Below are 16,718 nucleotides of genomic sequence, written 5' to 3' on the forward strand. Positions count from 1 at the left end.
AACTGTTAAACATGTGCCCTGTGGCTACTACGAACCACTGACCATACAGGTACAAGGACAGGGGGCATCGGAGACACCCCCTTGGATCCGCCTCGTTACAGAAACTAACTGTGAATTTCTCTAGTGTTATTCCTTCGATTCAGCGTGACAAGAATACCAAGTTATGTCCCCTATCTAAAACCATCTAAAAATAGAATGGGTTTCCCCAACATCCAACAGTTACACCCTGCAGTAATAGGCACGTGAGTTTTCTACTAGACAGTTCGTGGTTGCTTATATAAGATAGTAAATCCTTCTCGAAGTTCCCCAAATGTGATGTCAAGTTTAATTGCATGTACTTTTAAAAGGTAAGTAAAACTTAAGCTATGGCTATTTTTAAGGGATTTCTTCGAAATGAAACAATAAAAATGCTGCACATGGGCAGATACTGTATACTGGACATTTCTGGATTTCCGGGAAAGAGACGTCAGGCTTATGTAATAAGCGTTCCGCCTGACACTACATAGCATACATGATAAATCCACGAGATGACATTTGGATGCGAAACAGAGGTAGGAGCGACAGCTTAACTCCAGTCAACAGTAATAGGAAATGCTTTTAACACCTAACGTTTTATATCAGATTGGTTTGCTCCCGCCATTAATGCTACGTGTGTCATCATATGGTGACTATATTAGTTCATCTACTTAGCCAAGTTTGGCAGAATATAAAGTAATGTCAGGTGGGAGTTTATTCCACTCGGGTATAGTTCGAGGGAAGAATGATGCCTTTCTGGTCTGGGTTTTTGAGTGGGGAATTTGATACGAAAACTGGTGGTTTGTTCGGGATTTTCTAACTGTAGGGATTAATCTATCTGATTTTACGATAGCGACTTTCTGGTTTACAGTGTTATGAAGCATGGTCAGACGAGCATCTCTACGTCTATCTGCTAGAGGGCGCAGCTTTAGGTGGTCCAACATTTCTGACACACTGGAGGTACGATGGTTGTACCTGTGCTTATTGAGCACATAGCGCGCTGCCCTTCGCTGGACCATTTCCAACTTGTCAATATTTGTTTGGGTGTGAGGGTCCCATACTGTACAGGCATACTCAAGTGATGGTCGAACTAATGATTTGTATGCCTGTACTTTGGCTGATGTTGAGCCAATTTTAAGATTTCGTCTTAAAAAGCCTAGCGTAGAATTTGCTTTTGGGCAGATAGTATTTATATGTGAATCCCATTTAAGGTCAGATGATAGTGTTACACCCAGATACTTGGCCTGACTAAGATGTTCCAGTATGTGTCCATGTAAAGTATAATTATGGACTATTAGAGTTTTGTTTTTAGTCACCGACAACACATTGGATTTGTTTTGGTGGAAGATCATTTTCCATGTATTTTCCCAGAGCGCTAGTTTGTCAAGATCTTTTTGAAGTGTTTCAGCATCACTGTTTGACTTGATAACTAGATATGCAATAGTGTCATCTGCAAATAAACGGATTGTAGCATTTAGACCCACAGGGATATTGTTTATAAAGTAAAGAAATAAAGTGGGTCCCAAAACTGACCCCTGGGGTACCCCGGAATGGACATCGACAAAATCAGACTTCAGACTTTATACTTTTTCATTAAAACATATCTAATATAGGCATGGACCTGTGTGTAATTAATGTTAGTCTGCTAAAAATGATCATAATTGCAGGCTCAAAAGTTCTGATCGGTAAACAGCTGGCAACCAATCAGAATTGTTGAGCCTGCGATGATGGTCAGTTTTAGCAGACTAGTAATGTGTATGTTCAGCCAGACTCAACCAGACTCTATAGGGTGTTGCTGATATTGACAGACATACATGTTAACATATAAATATGTACTGGGAATAATTCATTGTAAATCTACATTTAATGTAGCCCTTCCAACACCCTGTTTAGTGAAACTTGGACATTCTTTGATCTGTTCACAGAAAAAGTCACCCAAAAAGTCACCCACTTTTAAAAGTGTCAATCACATGAATACCATCCCAATCACAACTACAATCGAGAGGAATTTCTATTTGGTACCACCAAGTTACTGACTCCCTCTGGTTTTGTTACAGTTCAGATAAGCAAATTCTGATAATACCACAGAATTAGATTAGATATCTAAATTCCGTGATATAATATGACATACTTGCCAACATTTTGAAATTTCCATCGGGGAGATTGTTTTACACGTGCTCAAAATTAAAAGCATAAATAAAATGTGTGTATATACATCATTAAGGGGAAAATCAACACTTTTAAATGGCATCTTAGAGCTGTTCTTTCAGATGAAATCATTAGATGTTAGAATACTAGGAATAGTTTAGCATATTCACTGGTTGAAAATGCTCAATTTTAGGGTCCAAAATCGGGAGAGTTGGCAAGTATGATATAAGATTGCAGTTGCCTTCTAATATTTCATGCCAGAGGGATTTCTCCTTTAACTCGCATCGTGGCAAGCTCTGAGAAGCAGTGGGTCGATCTCCAGTGGAAGGACATAAGGCAAAAAAAATAATATTATGTGGGTTTCGGTTTTCCTGATAAACCTACCTTAGATTGTCCTGCTGAGCCTAGAACATTTTTTCACCTACTTGTATCTAAAATTAGTTTATTATTCAGCTAGGCACATTCACTGAGTCACTCATTATAATGTACTAATTTTTTACCTGTTTAAGGAGTCTGACCCCATTCTTGACAGCTTAATAGCTGCTGTAATGTCTCGAAATACATTGTAAAATTATAAAAAGCATAATATTTATCCATAGAAAATAAAAATTAGAAATTAACAAGAAAAAAAAATGCCTACGGACCTATTCCGTCTTTGCATATTGCAGAGTTATCTTCTCTTGGGAGCAGGTATTCATTGTTACGTCACTTAGTTGTGAGAGTAACGTCATCAATTTTTGAGAAAACGGTGTAATTTTTCTCAAACAAACCAATAACGTAACAATCAATACATGCTCACAAGAGAAGATAATTATATAACTCTGCAATACGCAAAGACGGAATAACACACATAATTTTTGTTTTAGCCTTATTCTCTTCTTATTACATATGTATTCACATATTCATATCAAAATGTGTGTTTAAGACCTTGGAGTCGCTGGAAATTCTTACTTAATATTGAAACATGTGGTCGTGTCATACATGTTGCCTATCCACTTTAAGATGTGGTAGAAGATAAGGCTATATTCTGTAATAACACGTCAAGGAACATGAAAAATAAAATACTAAAGGAAAATGGGCCCTCTACAATATTTAGGCTTATTTTTTTATATATAACATAAACTTTATTTATATTACAACAATTATGAAACAAGTTTTTACAACTTATATTATCAATCACTCTTGTTGGCCCGAATGTTAGCGGCCAGAGGGTCTTAATGTGGGAGGAAACCGGAGTACCTGGAGAAAATCCAAGTGGTCGGGCAGGTGACCCCATACCTATTCACGTCTGATCGGGGAATCAAACCCCGGCCGGCTTAGTGGATTTTAACTGGTCTGGAGCATCCTTAGGCCAAGAGCACTCAATTTTGTATAAACGGTGGGTGTGGTCCCCCCTGATGCAGAGGAGCGGGGCCCAATAGGGGAAATAGAGGTGAAGCTTTTAAAATCCTTCTTCTTCCATAGGGATTATGGGTTTTAGCCCAATTTTGTCTCCATCAAGTTGTCTAGTAGTGCCTGTTACTATTAAAGTATATTCATTAAAACAAGAAGGCCACCAGGGCGCTATTTTGGATTTTGTCATTTGAAGATTGTGCTCGCTATATCTCCAGAAATACTGGATGAATCTTTCAGAAATTTCATATGTACATACAGTAACTACTATAGAGTGCTATATCTTTACCTCCTATCAAGTACATAAACATATCCAGGTGAGCGATACAGGCCCTCTGGGCCTCTTGTTTTATACAGGAATACATTCATTCGTCTTCAAATCATTATTGATATCTACATGCTTGAACTGTTAGTGTTGATTTGCTTCCAAATACAACAAAATATGCAGTATATTGGGGACATTTAATGGTTTCCCATATATGCATTGTATAGTTAAAAAGCAGGAGTATGGTTAAAAAAAACCCCAATAATACTGGTATTTCTTAGGAGTTTAATATAATGTGGCAAATTTTAATTGTACATTAATAGGATTATGGTTGCCAACTAGCTTCGTGCTAGAGGGAATTTTCCTGTAGCTCAGTCGGTAAAGCAGTGGATTTGGAAGCTTGGGGTCACAGGTTTGATCCCCGGTGGAAGCCCCTACTCTCTTTTCTGTTACAATTAATGGTGTCAGCAGCCCTCCTGTGGTGACAGGGAGTTAGAACCTAGGCTGTTGTGGTATTTGAGGGGGGTATGAATTTAAAAAGGAGGAAGTAGTTTTGCAGTTTTTATTGTACATATGATATCTACAGGTGCCTTCTAGCTTTATGCTAGCTGTGAATTTCCCTTTAGCTACATCAGTAGACCAGCTGACTGGAAAGCTGGTGGTCAATCCCTGGTGGAAGTACACTGTTCTCTTTCCTGTTACTAATATATATGGTATTCAATGGGAAAACCATTCAATTTTGTAATTATCACTTTTGATATCTGTCACAGTGTTCCCATTATCAGTTTCATTTAGCTGATAGAATTCAATACATCTGACAAAAATTTAATAAATGAATTTGTATTAAGATTTCATATACATGTATTGGATAATAGTGTATTTTTATTTATATAACCTTTACATGCATATAACACTATATATTCCTCAAATACTGGTATGATTTTTTTTTATTTTTATTTTTTTTCAAATGTATAGCAAATGTCCAAAATTTGAGCCCTGTACAAAAAATGATAAATTAATGCAATCAACAGGAATCGTACTAAATATATGCTTATCCTAAATCATGTACATGTACACTTTCCATAAAATTTTGTGTGTTTGAACCTCTTTTTGTGTTGTCTGGAGGATTGGTTGACTAATTTGTAGTCGTTAATAGGTGAAATATTTATATTGTAGATTGAAGATGAGGTGACCATTGACCAGTATGAAGATGTTGAACACCTGGCCAGTATGTGATTAGAGTAAAAATCTGACCATAACAACCCGAACAACCAACATGGCTGACCCGCAGACCTATGCAGATGCCATGTGAGATTTTGTTATAATAATAATATTAATTTGAGGTTCTTATATACCGCTTCATCACAACCTAGTTCGTAGGTCGTCTCAAAGCGGTTCACAAATTATTATCCGTGGTAATAGGGCCTTTGCATTCAGCCAATATCTTTCACAACTCTCTGGGGAGCATACAGCTGATGCTGCCATTCCGTCGCTCACAGCTAGCATTCAACAATTCTAGCACTGCCCAACAACATACTCATTTACAGCTGAGTAGACTAGAACAAGCAGAGTAAAGTATTTTGCTCAAAGATACAACACAGTGCAGTGCCTTGACTCGAACCCAAACCCTTTGGTCAGGAGCCGGGTGTCTTACTACTAGATTACCGTGCCTCGTTATAGGGAATGAATGAATTTTTTTCAATGTTTACTGAGCTACTTGGTAAAACTTAATATGTATATTTAAACAAACTTGTCTTCATACCATCATGAATATTGAAAAGAGAGTCGGGAGGGAAAAGAATCTATAATTATATTTATAACAATATTATTTAATGTTTGATGTAACATTATACCTTAGCATTATATCTTTTACGTTAACTGTATCGTTAATGTTTATCACATTTTACAGTACGTATATTTTCTATTGCAGGAGGAGGTTAGAGGGGAGTGGGAGAAAGCTTGGCTCCCACAATTTCCCTGGGGCAGTAAGACATGGTAAGTGATTATTTCCTAACCCACACCCTGTTTAACCAGAAATCTGTTTATACCAGACATTTATCTATCAATCTCCTTTTCCGTGTATAACTATCTTCGATATCCAACACATTTGTTTTTCCTCCTAATCAAAGTCAGGTACACAATTTATTGTGTCATATTGTTGTGCTAGTTCCATCCATATTGTGTTACGCTAAATTATGGTATTTTTATTTTATTGGTACACTTTCAATATCTGTTACTGTTCTTTATAGCAGTGTTAACATTAATCTATTTGTGACGTGTAGTTTTGTTGGAAATGCACTATATCATAATACCTATAAATGTGAATTAAATGCATTAAAGCCCTTTATTGGACCAAAAATCCAGTTTAATATGGAAATTGTATACAGATCTTCTTTAAATTTATAGATGGCAGTTTGATTATGACCCAGAATATGTGGATAGAATTTGCCAACATGGAGTCAAAAAATGGTGAGTATTGTTTACATAATGCTCCAGTTATACTGAATGCTGCTCATCTTACATATGTATGTGTAAAACAGCTATCTAATATCCTAAGGTCATACAGATGGATGTCTTTAACAACAGAAAGCATGTTCTTTCATGGTACATGTAACAGTTGCATTAATAGGATGTGAATAAAGTATATAAAATTGAGTTACTTCCCCTATTTATAGAATTATGTCCTTTTGATTAAATAAGTTTTCGAAAGAACTTTTACTACGGTTCTTGGCACAGGCAGTGGTTATAATAAGTCTGCCATTCTGGTGACGGCTGATTCCCTGAACACATACACTTTTAATTTACCTGTAGGGCAACTTGTTTTGATAGGGATTAAAGTCTTTTTCTTAAAAAGTGTCGGAGTTTCAACAAGTGAATCTACCTGTAAATCTTACCTGTTGGAACTGCAGCACATATGCTTACCCAGACATATAAATATTCATATATATTTTTTGTTACCTCTTTAATTTTCTTAAGTTTTATATTTTTGATAATATACATGTATTAACAAGCTGTTCCATGTAGTATTTGATATAATATTAATTGAACTGATCTTTCAATAATAGATAAATAAATAAATAATATAGCCCAATTAGTTGAAATTTAACAACACCCTAATTAGTATATATATCTTAGTCATTTGCTGAGAAACCAAATCTGTAAGTATTTTTTAGTACCTTACAGGTGTATAATTAAGTGATCAAATAACATTTTAAAGAACCAATGTGGTTTAAAAAAAGATAGTATTACTTTTTATTTAAATAAACAGGAAAATGAAATTAACAAGGAATTTTCAAACGAAGAAAAGCTATTTTTAGGTGTTTGAAAACTGAATAAACGGAAATATGTGTATGGATTAAAATCATTCGAAAAAAACACGCTCTTCAGGTGAGAATGGCCATGGGAAATGCCATCAACAAGTATTCAGGCATCAGTTTCATAAACACTTCCTTATCGCAAGGAAAGTTCTTATGTTTCTTTCCACATGATAGCATTATTGGAGTTGAAGAAAAATCTATTTAAAGAAATTTTCCTTAAATTTTGTAATGCTTTTCTATATATAAGACCATTTTAAGTTAAGGAATTTCCCTAATTAAAGAATGTTCATAAAACTTGTTGCTATGAGAATGGTACTCTATAGGGAGCTGTATCTGGCCCACCCTTTGCAATATCTCGATAAATTACATCAAGTGAGATCTAGATAAAAAAAAAAGTAAAAACGTCACAGTATGCAGATTATAATGAAATATGTATGTACATCTGACAGCCCAGCCATAAAATGTATCATCCGAGATACTCAAAATTGAACACTAGTGACAGTTTTTGGGCCTTAAAGCAAAAATTATATATATCTTTAGTTTCCCTTTTCTTTTATTTTCAGCATTTTATAAATAACTTTTCAAGCTTTTAACTTTCAAAAAAAGAATCGGTCATTTGTGCTTTACAAGAGTTAAAACATTTTAGCCTTCGCCATAATTATGTACTTTCCCTCGTGACATTTTTTTTCTTCTTAGGATTTTAAATGAATATACAGAGTTAAATGCAAATCAGATAATAAAGGAATGGTTAGCGACTATATATTTATCACAGATACAGGAATATTTACTGTTATTTAAAACATTTTCTTTATTCTTATTTGTTTCTCTCAAAATATAAGGAGACACTTTTCAGTGTTTTGTAGATGCTACATTTTTATGATTTGACCAAAAATATTGAAGCAAATTTAAGATTATCTAAGAAAGCATTCTTCTTACTTTTATTTAATTTGCACCAGTAAAAGGCAGATGACAGTATTGTACCTCATGTAAATAACACCTTCTATAATTTATAGTGCTCTATATTAGTAAATTGGAGTATAGTTTTCCCCCTTTTCAAATGTGAGCTCCTTTATGCAACTAACAACTTTGTAAATGTACTGATTAAGTTTCATTATTTAATATCTGATGATGATGATGATGATGATGATGGCTAGTAGACATATAAACAAGCACAACATGCTTTGCAGAATATGTCTCTTCATCACATGTACTGTATATGTTAACAGCTTAGCTATGGAAATACTTCTGTCAGTGTTAAGCTACTGTTGCACAGCTATCGTATAATTACTTTTATTCCCCATCAGTCCTTCTAGAGGGGACGATAGGTTTGCACTCGATCCACCTGTCCATGTATCAAATTGTCCAGGGCATATCTCATACACGCATACATTTTTATTGACAATTGCCAAATTGTGAAAGTGAACACCTTTTCAGATGTTAGAGTGCACGTGTCACATGCTGAAATCTTGTGCTCCACTAAATACAGAGTTACGGCCCTTTGATACCAGAGTTTATCCAGAGGTTATAAGAAACAATTGATTGTGTGTGATGCTTTGCACTTTTTGGAAGTGTTACCCACCTTATCCATATTTGCTGACATACCTTTCATATGCCTTGTATTACAATTTCTGAAACTTCTTCACAAATATACTCTTTTCCAATGTGTTGTATTTCATTTACAATTGAGTCATTCTCAGGGCTTGCATTAATGATCGCCAGGTCGCCAAATGGCAACACAATTTTTCAGATTTGGTGGTAAACAAATTCAGTTTTGCGACATTTTTTGGTGACACAATTTTTACTTACACTAAAATGATAAAAGTCGGTAATTTGTGGTAATGACTGCTAGTTTGGCAACAAACACCAACTTGTTACAGGTAAGTTGACTGGAGGGCATAACCCCCGACGTCGTCTGGTCACAGACAATACATTAAATTTGTGTACACATTCGATGCGGGCATTAGCCTAATTACTATGTATTTCTGTTCCAGCCCGCACCATGGCTCTCCCCAGGGGGAGAGGAATCGATACAATTTTTGTGATTGACATCTCAGCAAGCATGCTAGGGGAGCCATTTGAAAAGGCAACTAATTTTATACTGACTTTTCTAGACAGTAAGTACAATATATTTCTTTTAAGATTTCCATAAAAACCGGATCTGTCATTGTATAGTTACAAATGTAAATATTTAATAATCTAGAATTATAATTAATGTGTTTAAAAGGTTATTTAAAATATGAAAATGTATATTTTTCATTAATATAAATTCAAATCAAGCTTTTGAATTAATGATGCAACCCAAGCCTATTAAAATCTTTGATTTATTAATTTTAAGAAGATGAACAAGGTACTGAAAATTTAAAATTCACCTTATCATGCGGTAATGGTGAAAAGAAAATGTCTGCAACAATTAAACTTAACATACAATAAACTAGTGATCTACTTGAGAATAAAGAGAAAATTGTCATCAGCAGAATATGTCATAACACCAGTTTTAATATAAATTAAAATAATTATTTTATTGTCTTTGATTCCAGTGATTGAGAATATTAATAGTCGGCATCGTCTAAGTGAAAACGTTGCCTTGGTGACGGTCGGACATAAGACAGAAGTGCTGCACCACCTGACCTCTGATTACAGAGCGCTGAGGACTAAGCTTGGTATGCCTACTCTGAGGGTTGACTTTTGATATCCCTGCACACCTACTTGAAGGCATCCTCATTACTTCAGGGATTACTCTCACTTACACTCTCTGCACCACTGAAATCTATGTCAAGATAAAATCAAAGGCTCAGTGTGTGCTACCTTAAGCTTGTCGATGAAACTAGCAGATGAGTTTAATCCTTTGATGTGCATAAAAAGAATCTCACTGTCGCTTAGCGGTAAAATTGACTGCCTTTGAAGTTGGGTGTCAATCCTATATAATCTTCAAAGGACAGGTATCGGCCAAGCGATTGGTCAGGTTCTTTTACATGAGACCAATCAAATAGCTAGCCATGTGCCTTCAATTTTGCAATGACATATTCCAGGGTTGCAGAGAGCATAAGTGAGCATAACCCCTTGAGTATCAGAGATGACATATTTATAGATAATATGCCTTGATTTATCAGATTTACAGATGAAAATATTATGTAAAAATTGTTTCTGCACCAACATTTTTTTTTGCTCCAATGTGATACCATTTGATTATAAAACATGATACAAAGGCAGAGCTAGACAAGCCCTTACATTGGAGATTGTTTTCTTTCTTTTTCTTTCTTTTAATCACCTATATAAACACCAGGGGGTGTATAGACCCAACATTCCTGCAAGGAAGTCAGTTCCATATATGTGGTAGGGGTCCTGGGGTTGATACCTTAGTGGTATTCAACAGTGCTCATCAGGGAAAGCAGAGCAAATGAAAATAGTTGTTGCTCATTATTTCTATTTTCATTTACCTATATAAACAGACAAGATAGGCTCTTTTGCATGTATTTTGGGCAATTTTGTTTTCCTACCCCCACACGAAGGACAGGTTTTATCACACTTTTCATGGTGTTAGATATCCTCTTCTGTCCCATTGGACAAAGATAACCTCACTTCTGGTCAGGGAAAGTTATTTTTGTCTTACCCTAGGGAAATTTAAAGACTGTATTAACAATTGCATCATGCCAAGTGAACAAAGTATTTACATCACTCCAACAATCCAATGATGTCACGTCAACAATCCAACGATGTCACGTCAACAATAGCACTATATATATTATAAGCCCGGAAGTTTTGCTGGTACTTATGAAATCAATGTTTGCATTTCATGAAATCCCCGCTTATATTTGATGTCGGAGAAAAATAATCATTCCCCACTTTAGGAATAGGACAGAAAAATCTCAACTCTCTGGGTAAGATTTTAAATGTCTAGCCCTTGGCAAATTAAGAATCTTAACCCTTGGGTTGAGATTTTTCTGTCTTATCCCCAAGGTGGGGAAAGATCCTCTTAATCCACCACACAAACAGGTACAAGAGAGTGTAGATAAACGCTATGGTGATGTACTGTTCATTGCTGTTTTACAGGGTCAATACAGGTGGAAGGACGCACTCCAATGATGGCTGGCCTCTTCATGGCGTTGTCAGCCATTAATGGGCGTGGTAAGTACTCACAGCTCCACTCCACCAGTGAGGAATAACACATTATTTACCAGAAGTCTTTCAGGTTGAAAGAAAACTCTGGCATCGTAACAAATCTGTAACATTTAAAGTAAATCTCAAGCAATGTCATATCTATATATCAGGAAAATCTTACGCTATTCGGTTTCTTTTGAAAATCTAAATGTCAATGTAAAATTTTCAGAAAATCTCCAGCAACTCATACATGTTGGTATGATGACTTCATTTAAACTTGTGACTTGTCTGTTTGATATGTGATCTGATCAGTGGAAGAAGTCTTCAATATTTGTTTGCCATTTCTTATTCCAACTTTCAGTTTTGTCATGTGCATTTGTTCATTCATTTGGTATGTGATGTTTGGAGGCTGAAAAGTGACTTGTCTGCTGTTGTTCATAGGCTCAATCACAGTGATGAATGGCGTCCATGTCCACCCCAGAATTATCGTATTGACAGACGCAAAGTTTACAGACTCTGAGTCGACAACAGGACAAGAAAGCAGCATGTATGATCAGCAAGAGGTATGCTAGCCACCTCAATTCTAAGCTGACCCTAACACCTGATAACCCTACTGTATTTTGAGATTTGTAGAGGTGTATTGTGATCATTCATTGCGAATTGAGTTTTATGACGTGAAGCAGTTACCAATGCAAATCCCAAAATCCAGTTAAAACCACCGAAAGAAATGACGATTTGAGGCTATTTGGCAATGTTTTTTAATTATTAAGTATTGAAAAAGGTTGCTGACTTGAAAGAATAGCCGGTTGAATGTTCACATGCTATAATTTTGACCTATATGCATTCAGAATAACATAGCTACATTTGCTGATAACCAGCTTTAGATGAGAACACTGTTTTGATGCATTTTTTTTTTCAAACTTGTGTATCACCCTGCGTTACACTAGTGATGTCAGGATATTTCTTATATAATGGTTTCCCTTTGAGTATCACATGTATTTCACTTGTACGTCAGAATATATCAATATTTTTTCTCGTACTTCGCTTTTGTGAATGATATTGATTGGTGATGAATTATTGGTTTATTTTTAGATTGACGATGAGATATTCCAACTGGCTGCCAGACTTGGGACGGAGCATCACTCTATCCACTGCGTAAATGTTGGTGATGTCGAAAACCCAGTAAGTATTCATCATCCAAAAAATATTGGTTATCTCATTGGGGTTCGAGTTCAACAAGATAAAAAAATCATAATTTTGGTTTAAATTGGAGGTGAAGCATCAAATAATGTTAAATATAAGAAAACTTGGAGCATATTCGATATTAATTCAAAAAGGTATAGCCACTTGCTGCCATGTGATGTCACTTCAAATGTGCAAACAGGGCTTTGCAATAACACTACAGTGTAAACTGAAGTAGTGGTATATTATTAATATTATATACCATATTTACCCTGCAGTAAGCCCAGGCCAGGGGCCAACACTTAATCTCTGAGTCAAAGTTTGGGAAGGTGGAGTTAGGATGAGCTTATATGAGGACAATGAAATATCATTTGTTGGCATTTCTACTACAACTACAATAGGTACATGGGCTTGCTGGCAGATAAATATAGTGACTTTTTTTACCTAATGGTAAATAATTTGTTATTCCTCACTGGTGGGGTGGAGCTGTGAGTACTTACCACGCCCATTAATGGCTGACAACGCCATGAAGAGGCCAGCCATCATTGGAGTGCGTCCTTCCACCTGTATTGACCCTGTAAAACAGCAATGAACAGTACATCACCATAGCATTTATCTACACTCTCTTGTACCTATATGTGTTGGGGACTAAGAGGATATTTCCCCACCTTGGGGATAAGACAGAAAAAAGTCAAAATTGGAAATCAACACTCTTAATTTAAAAAAGAAAGTTATTGGTGTATAAAGCTTCCATACCATTCAAATTCAATTTATTTGTAAACAGATGAAAAAACCATCTTTCAAATTTTGTTTTAGGACATTTTAGCGAAGATTGCGCAGGTGACAGACGGCAGTGTGATCGGTTATGACGCGGGAAGTGTGAAAAAGCTTGGTCGACACTTCAAGAACATGGTAAGGCGTCACAATTGACTGAAAGTAAATATATATACATATTTTAAATCATATGTCTATAACAATTATCTTTATAAGAATACATGTACCACATGGTGTTTACTCTATATAGTAACAACCTGTCCATAACGACCACCTGTCAATCATGTCCCCCTTTATTGGGCATATAGTGTAACACAGGTAACACATGCCCATCCTGTTCCTTTTCTAGATTCGTTGTTTTGTCTCCACCGCAGACTTAGATAGCAATAATCTAATTCCCTGGTCCCCACTGACTTCATATCTTAACAGTTTTGCACCACAGTTTAAAAAAATAAATAAAAAAATAAAATCTTTAGTGAGTTCATATTTTAGGGTTCCAACGTCAACACCAGGGTCGAAACTATTTATAAGTAGCCAGATCAAAGTTGCTGTAGCTATTGATAGAAAATTATCAAACAATGAAATTGATTATATACACAGAATTTGCTGTGTATAGGTTTAGGAGACATTTTGTTATGATATCGTAGATTTTATACACAGAATTTGCTGTGTATAGGTTTAGGAAACATTTTGTTGTGATATCTTAGATTTTTTACACAGAATTTGCTGTGTATAGGTTTAGGAGACATTTTGTTGTGATATCATGCTGTGGACTCACTCATTTAATGCTTCAACGATAGTTTCTGTTTTGTTTTTGGCAGGCTGCAGTGACTCGCATGCGTAGGAACTTTCCCCTGAGTTGGAAGGACAGGGAAAATTTGGAGAGTGTCGTGAAAAGTTATGAAAGTGATGTCGAACAGACTGATATAGTGAGTACTTGTTCAGTGGAATCTATTGCCTTAGATGCCATATACAGAATTTTGTATATATATTAGCGGAAAAAAGAAACTGTGCATGCAGAGAATTGTTAAAGAACATGTATTACCAACTGTATATACATGAAATTTCACACACATGACCGAGTATGACACATACACACTATCCGTGTGTCATTGACAGTTTTTCCCGTGCAGTTTGCTCTCTATAGGCGTTGACCAGTTTGCACGTTTTTCTCGTTCAGCCATCCAATTCAACAATGAAAGTTTATTTTTCAACTGTCTGGTCACTCTGTTGAGACCAGTGAACAGTAAAAACAGCATTAAAACGTTTTAATTTGTGATTAATGCTATGCCGAGGCTCAATGAAAATGACCGCCTCCGGATTATTGGTATGCTTCAAGCTGGTATGGGCCAAGCCGTTGTCTCTGCATGTTTTCATGTCCATCGAAACACATATTCGGCTCGTCCATTTGAGAAATCGCTTCCTAACGGCAAGTTTGACTGCACAGACAATTCCTGGGTTGCTACCAATAATTCCGAGAACTGTACGGAACCGATTGCGTGAACAAGATATCCGTCCACGACGTCCTAAAATCTGCCCAGTTCTTCTACCACGTCATCGTGTAGCACATCTGGACTGGTGCAGAAGGCATCTGCGATTTACTTGACGGGATTGGGCAGGCATTTTGTTTACGGAAGAGTCCTGAGTCCACCTGGATAGTAGTGACGATCGTTCCAGAGTTTATCGTTGCGTTGAAGAACATTTCCGTGACACGTGTGTGGTACAACGACGTTCTTTCGGCGGAGGCAGAGTTATGATTTGGGGCGGCATCACAGCAAACAGGAGAACGCCTCTGGTGGTTGTTAACGGGATTTGAATGCGCTGCATTACCGTGATGAGATCCTCCGGACCCACGTTGTTCCATTTGTGCAAGGGCAGCAAAGTCACATTACGCTACAGCAGGACAACGCCAGGCCTTACACAGCTCGTGTCGCTAAGGACTTTCTGGCCCAGCAGAACGTTGACGTGTTGCCCTGGCCTGCTGTATCCCCCGATCTGTCGCCCATTGAACACGTCTGGGATGAAATGAAGCGCAGATTACGGGCATTACCTGATCAACCGGTGACGTTGGCTGATTTGGCTGCAGTGTTGGTACAGATCTGGAATGCCATCCCACAAGCATTCTTGAACCGTCTGATAGGCTACATGCGTCGACGTTGCCAGGCTTGCATTCAGGCAAACGGTGGACATACAAGATATTAACTTTGTGAACTGAGTATTGACCCCTGCTGTGTTTATGTCCCTCCTGAGCGGAACTTATTGAATCCATAACGTGGAAAATGGAATGCAACTGTTAATAAATAACAAATAAATTGTCGCTGAAAACCTTGTTGTTCTATACGTCATACACATTTATTTTTATAACAAATTTTAGGCATACACAGTTGCTTTTTTCCGCTGGTATATAAGGGACATGCTCTGACATTGTAAATTTAGTGGTGTCAGCTTTGAAAAGAGTAGCAAGTTTTGTTTTAATCAAAGTATTATGGTTAATTAAAAGATTCTAGGTGAAGCAACTGATTTCAACTGTAGTGAATTTACAGTTGTATGGAGTTGAAAGATTTCAACCAAAACTGCTCACGTTTATTTAGCCCCTGCCAAAAGTATAGTTGAAGCCTTTGGTTCTAGCTGTTTTTTGTCTGTGTATCCGTTAGTTAGGGACAGTGATTCAAGCTCCATCATCTCTGGACGCAATGGACGATGCTGACAATTAGTACCTGGCTACTAGTATTTATCAGGATAGGCAAGCTTAGAGATCAGTGTTATAAAACTTGAGTCATGTTAAAACATGTAACCCAAAAAGTGATAAGCGGATATTTCAAGAGGACATGATGGTAAATGTGATAGTTTAGGATGACATGAAAACATATGTGATATTTAAGGACGATATGAAAACATATGTGATATTTTAGGATAACATGAAAATGTATGGGATATGTGTTAGAATGATGTAATGATAAGTGGTGATATTTCAAGGTGACTTGATAGAAAAATTGATATCTCACGATGACGTTAAAATATATATGATATTTCAGGATGACATGATGGCAATGCTGCAGTATAAGCTGACTGATCCCGTGGAGGAGGACAGGGAGTACTTAGATGGTTCAGCGCCCGCCCTGGGCACACGGGTGGTAAGGGGACCACACTGGACCAATAACATTGAAGATGGGGAAGGGCCTGGTACAATTGTCCAACATTCACGCAAACAAGGTAGGAGGTGAAATTGACTTTGTACCAGCTTAAGGCTGTACTGTCATAAACAGATTCTATCTGACCCTTGACCTTTGGTTGAAAGTTACATCCAAATGGAAAACCTTCAACTTTGGCATCTCGTTCTCATTTGACCTAAGATCTTTTTATTTGGTCTGAAACCTTTGATCTTTGTATGCAGGATAATATCCAAATGAAAAACATACATTTTGACGAACCTTTGTGACTTTGTCCTGACTGACCTCTGATTGGACTGAGACCTTATTTTTTGTCTACAGGTTTTATTCATATCAGCCAAATATCCTTTAACCTTC

General features: G+C 36.6%; 1 protein-coding gene across 4 annotated transcripts in view; it reads left to right on the plus strand.

The window, feature by feature from the left end:
- Positions 1-205: 205 nt before the first annotated feature.
- Positions 206-16,718, plus strand: part of LOC110445432 — a 35,748-nt gene continuing 19,235 nt past the window's right edge. For 2 of the 4 annotated variants that reach the window (XM_021490064.1, XM_021490067.1), the window contains exons 1-12: positions 441-551; positions 4,997-5,128; positions 5,751-5,815; positions 6,227-6,289; positions 9,129-9,251; positions 9,675-9,797; positions 11,188-11,262; positions 11,677-11,798; positions 12,328-12,417; positions 13,234-13,329; positions 14,013-14,120; positions 16,227-16,404. In XM_021490064.1, the coding sequence (XP_021345739.1) occupies positions 5,097-5,128; positions 5,751-5,815; positions 6,227-6,289; positions 9,129-9,251; positions 9,675-9,797; positions 11,188-11,262; positions 11,677-11,798; positions 12,328-12,417; positions 13,234-13,329; positions 14,013-14,120; positions 16,227-16,404 (1,075 nt within the window). In that variant the 5' untranslated portion in view covers positions 441-551; positions 4,997-5,096. The other 2 variants (XM_021490066.1, XM_021490065.1) reach the window with 2 other exon arrangements.

Source organism: Mizuhopecten yessoensis, unplaced genomic scaffold, assembly GCF_002113885.1.
Source record: "Mizuhopecten yessoensis strain PY_sf001 unplaced genomic scaffold, ASM211388v2 scaffold2303, whole genome shotgun sequence".
Taxonomy (NCBI): Eukaryota; Metazoa; Mollusca; class Bivalvia; order Pectinida; family Pectinidae; genus Mizuhopecten; species Mizuhopecten yessoensis.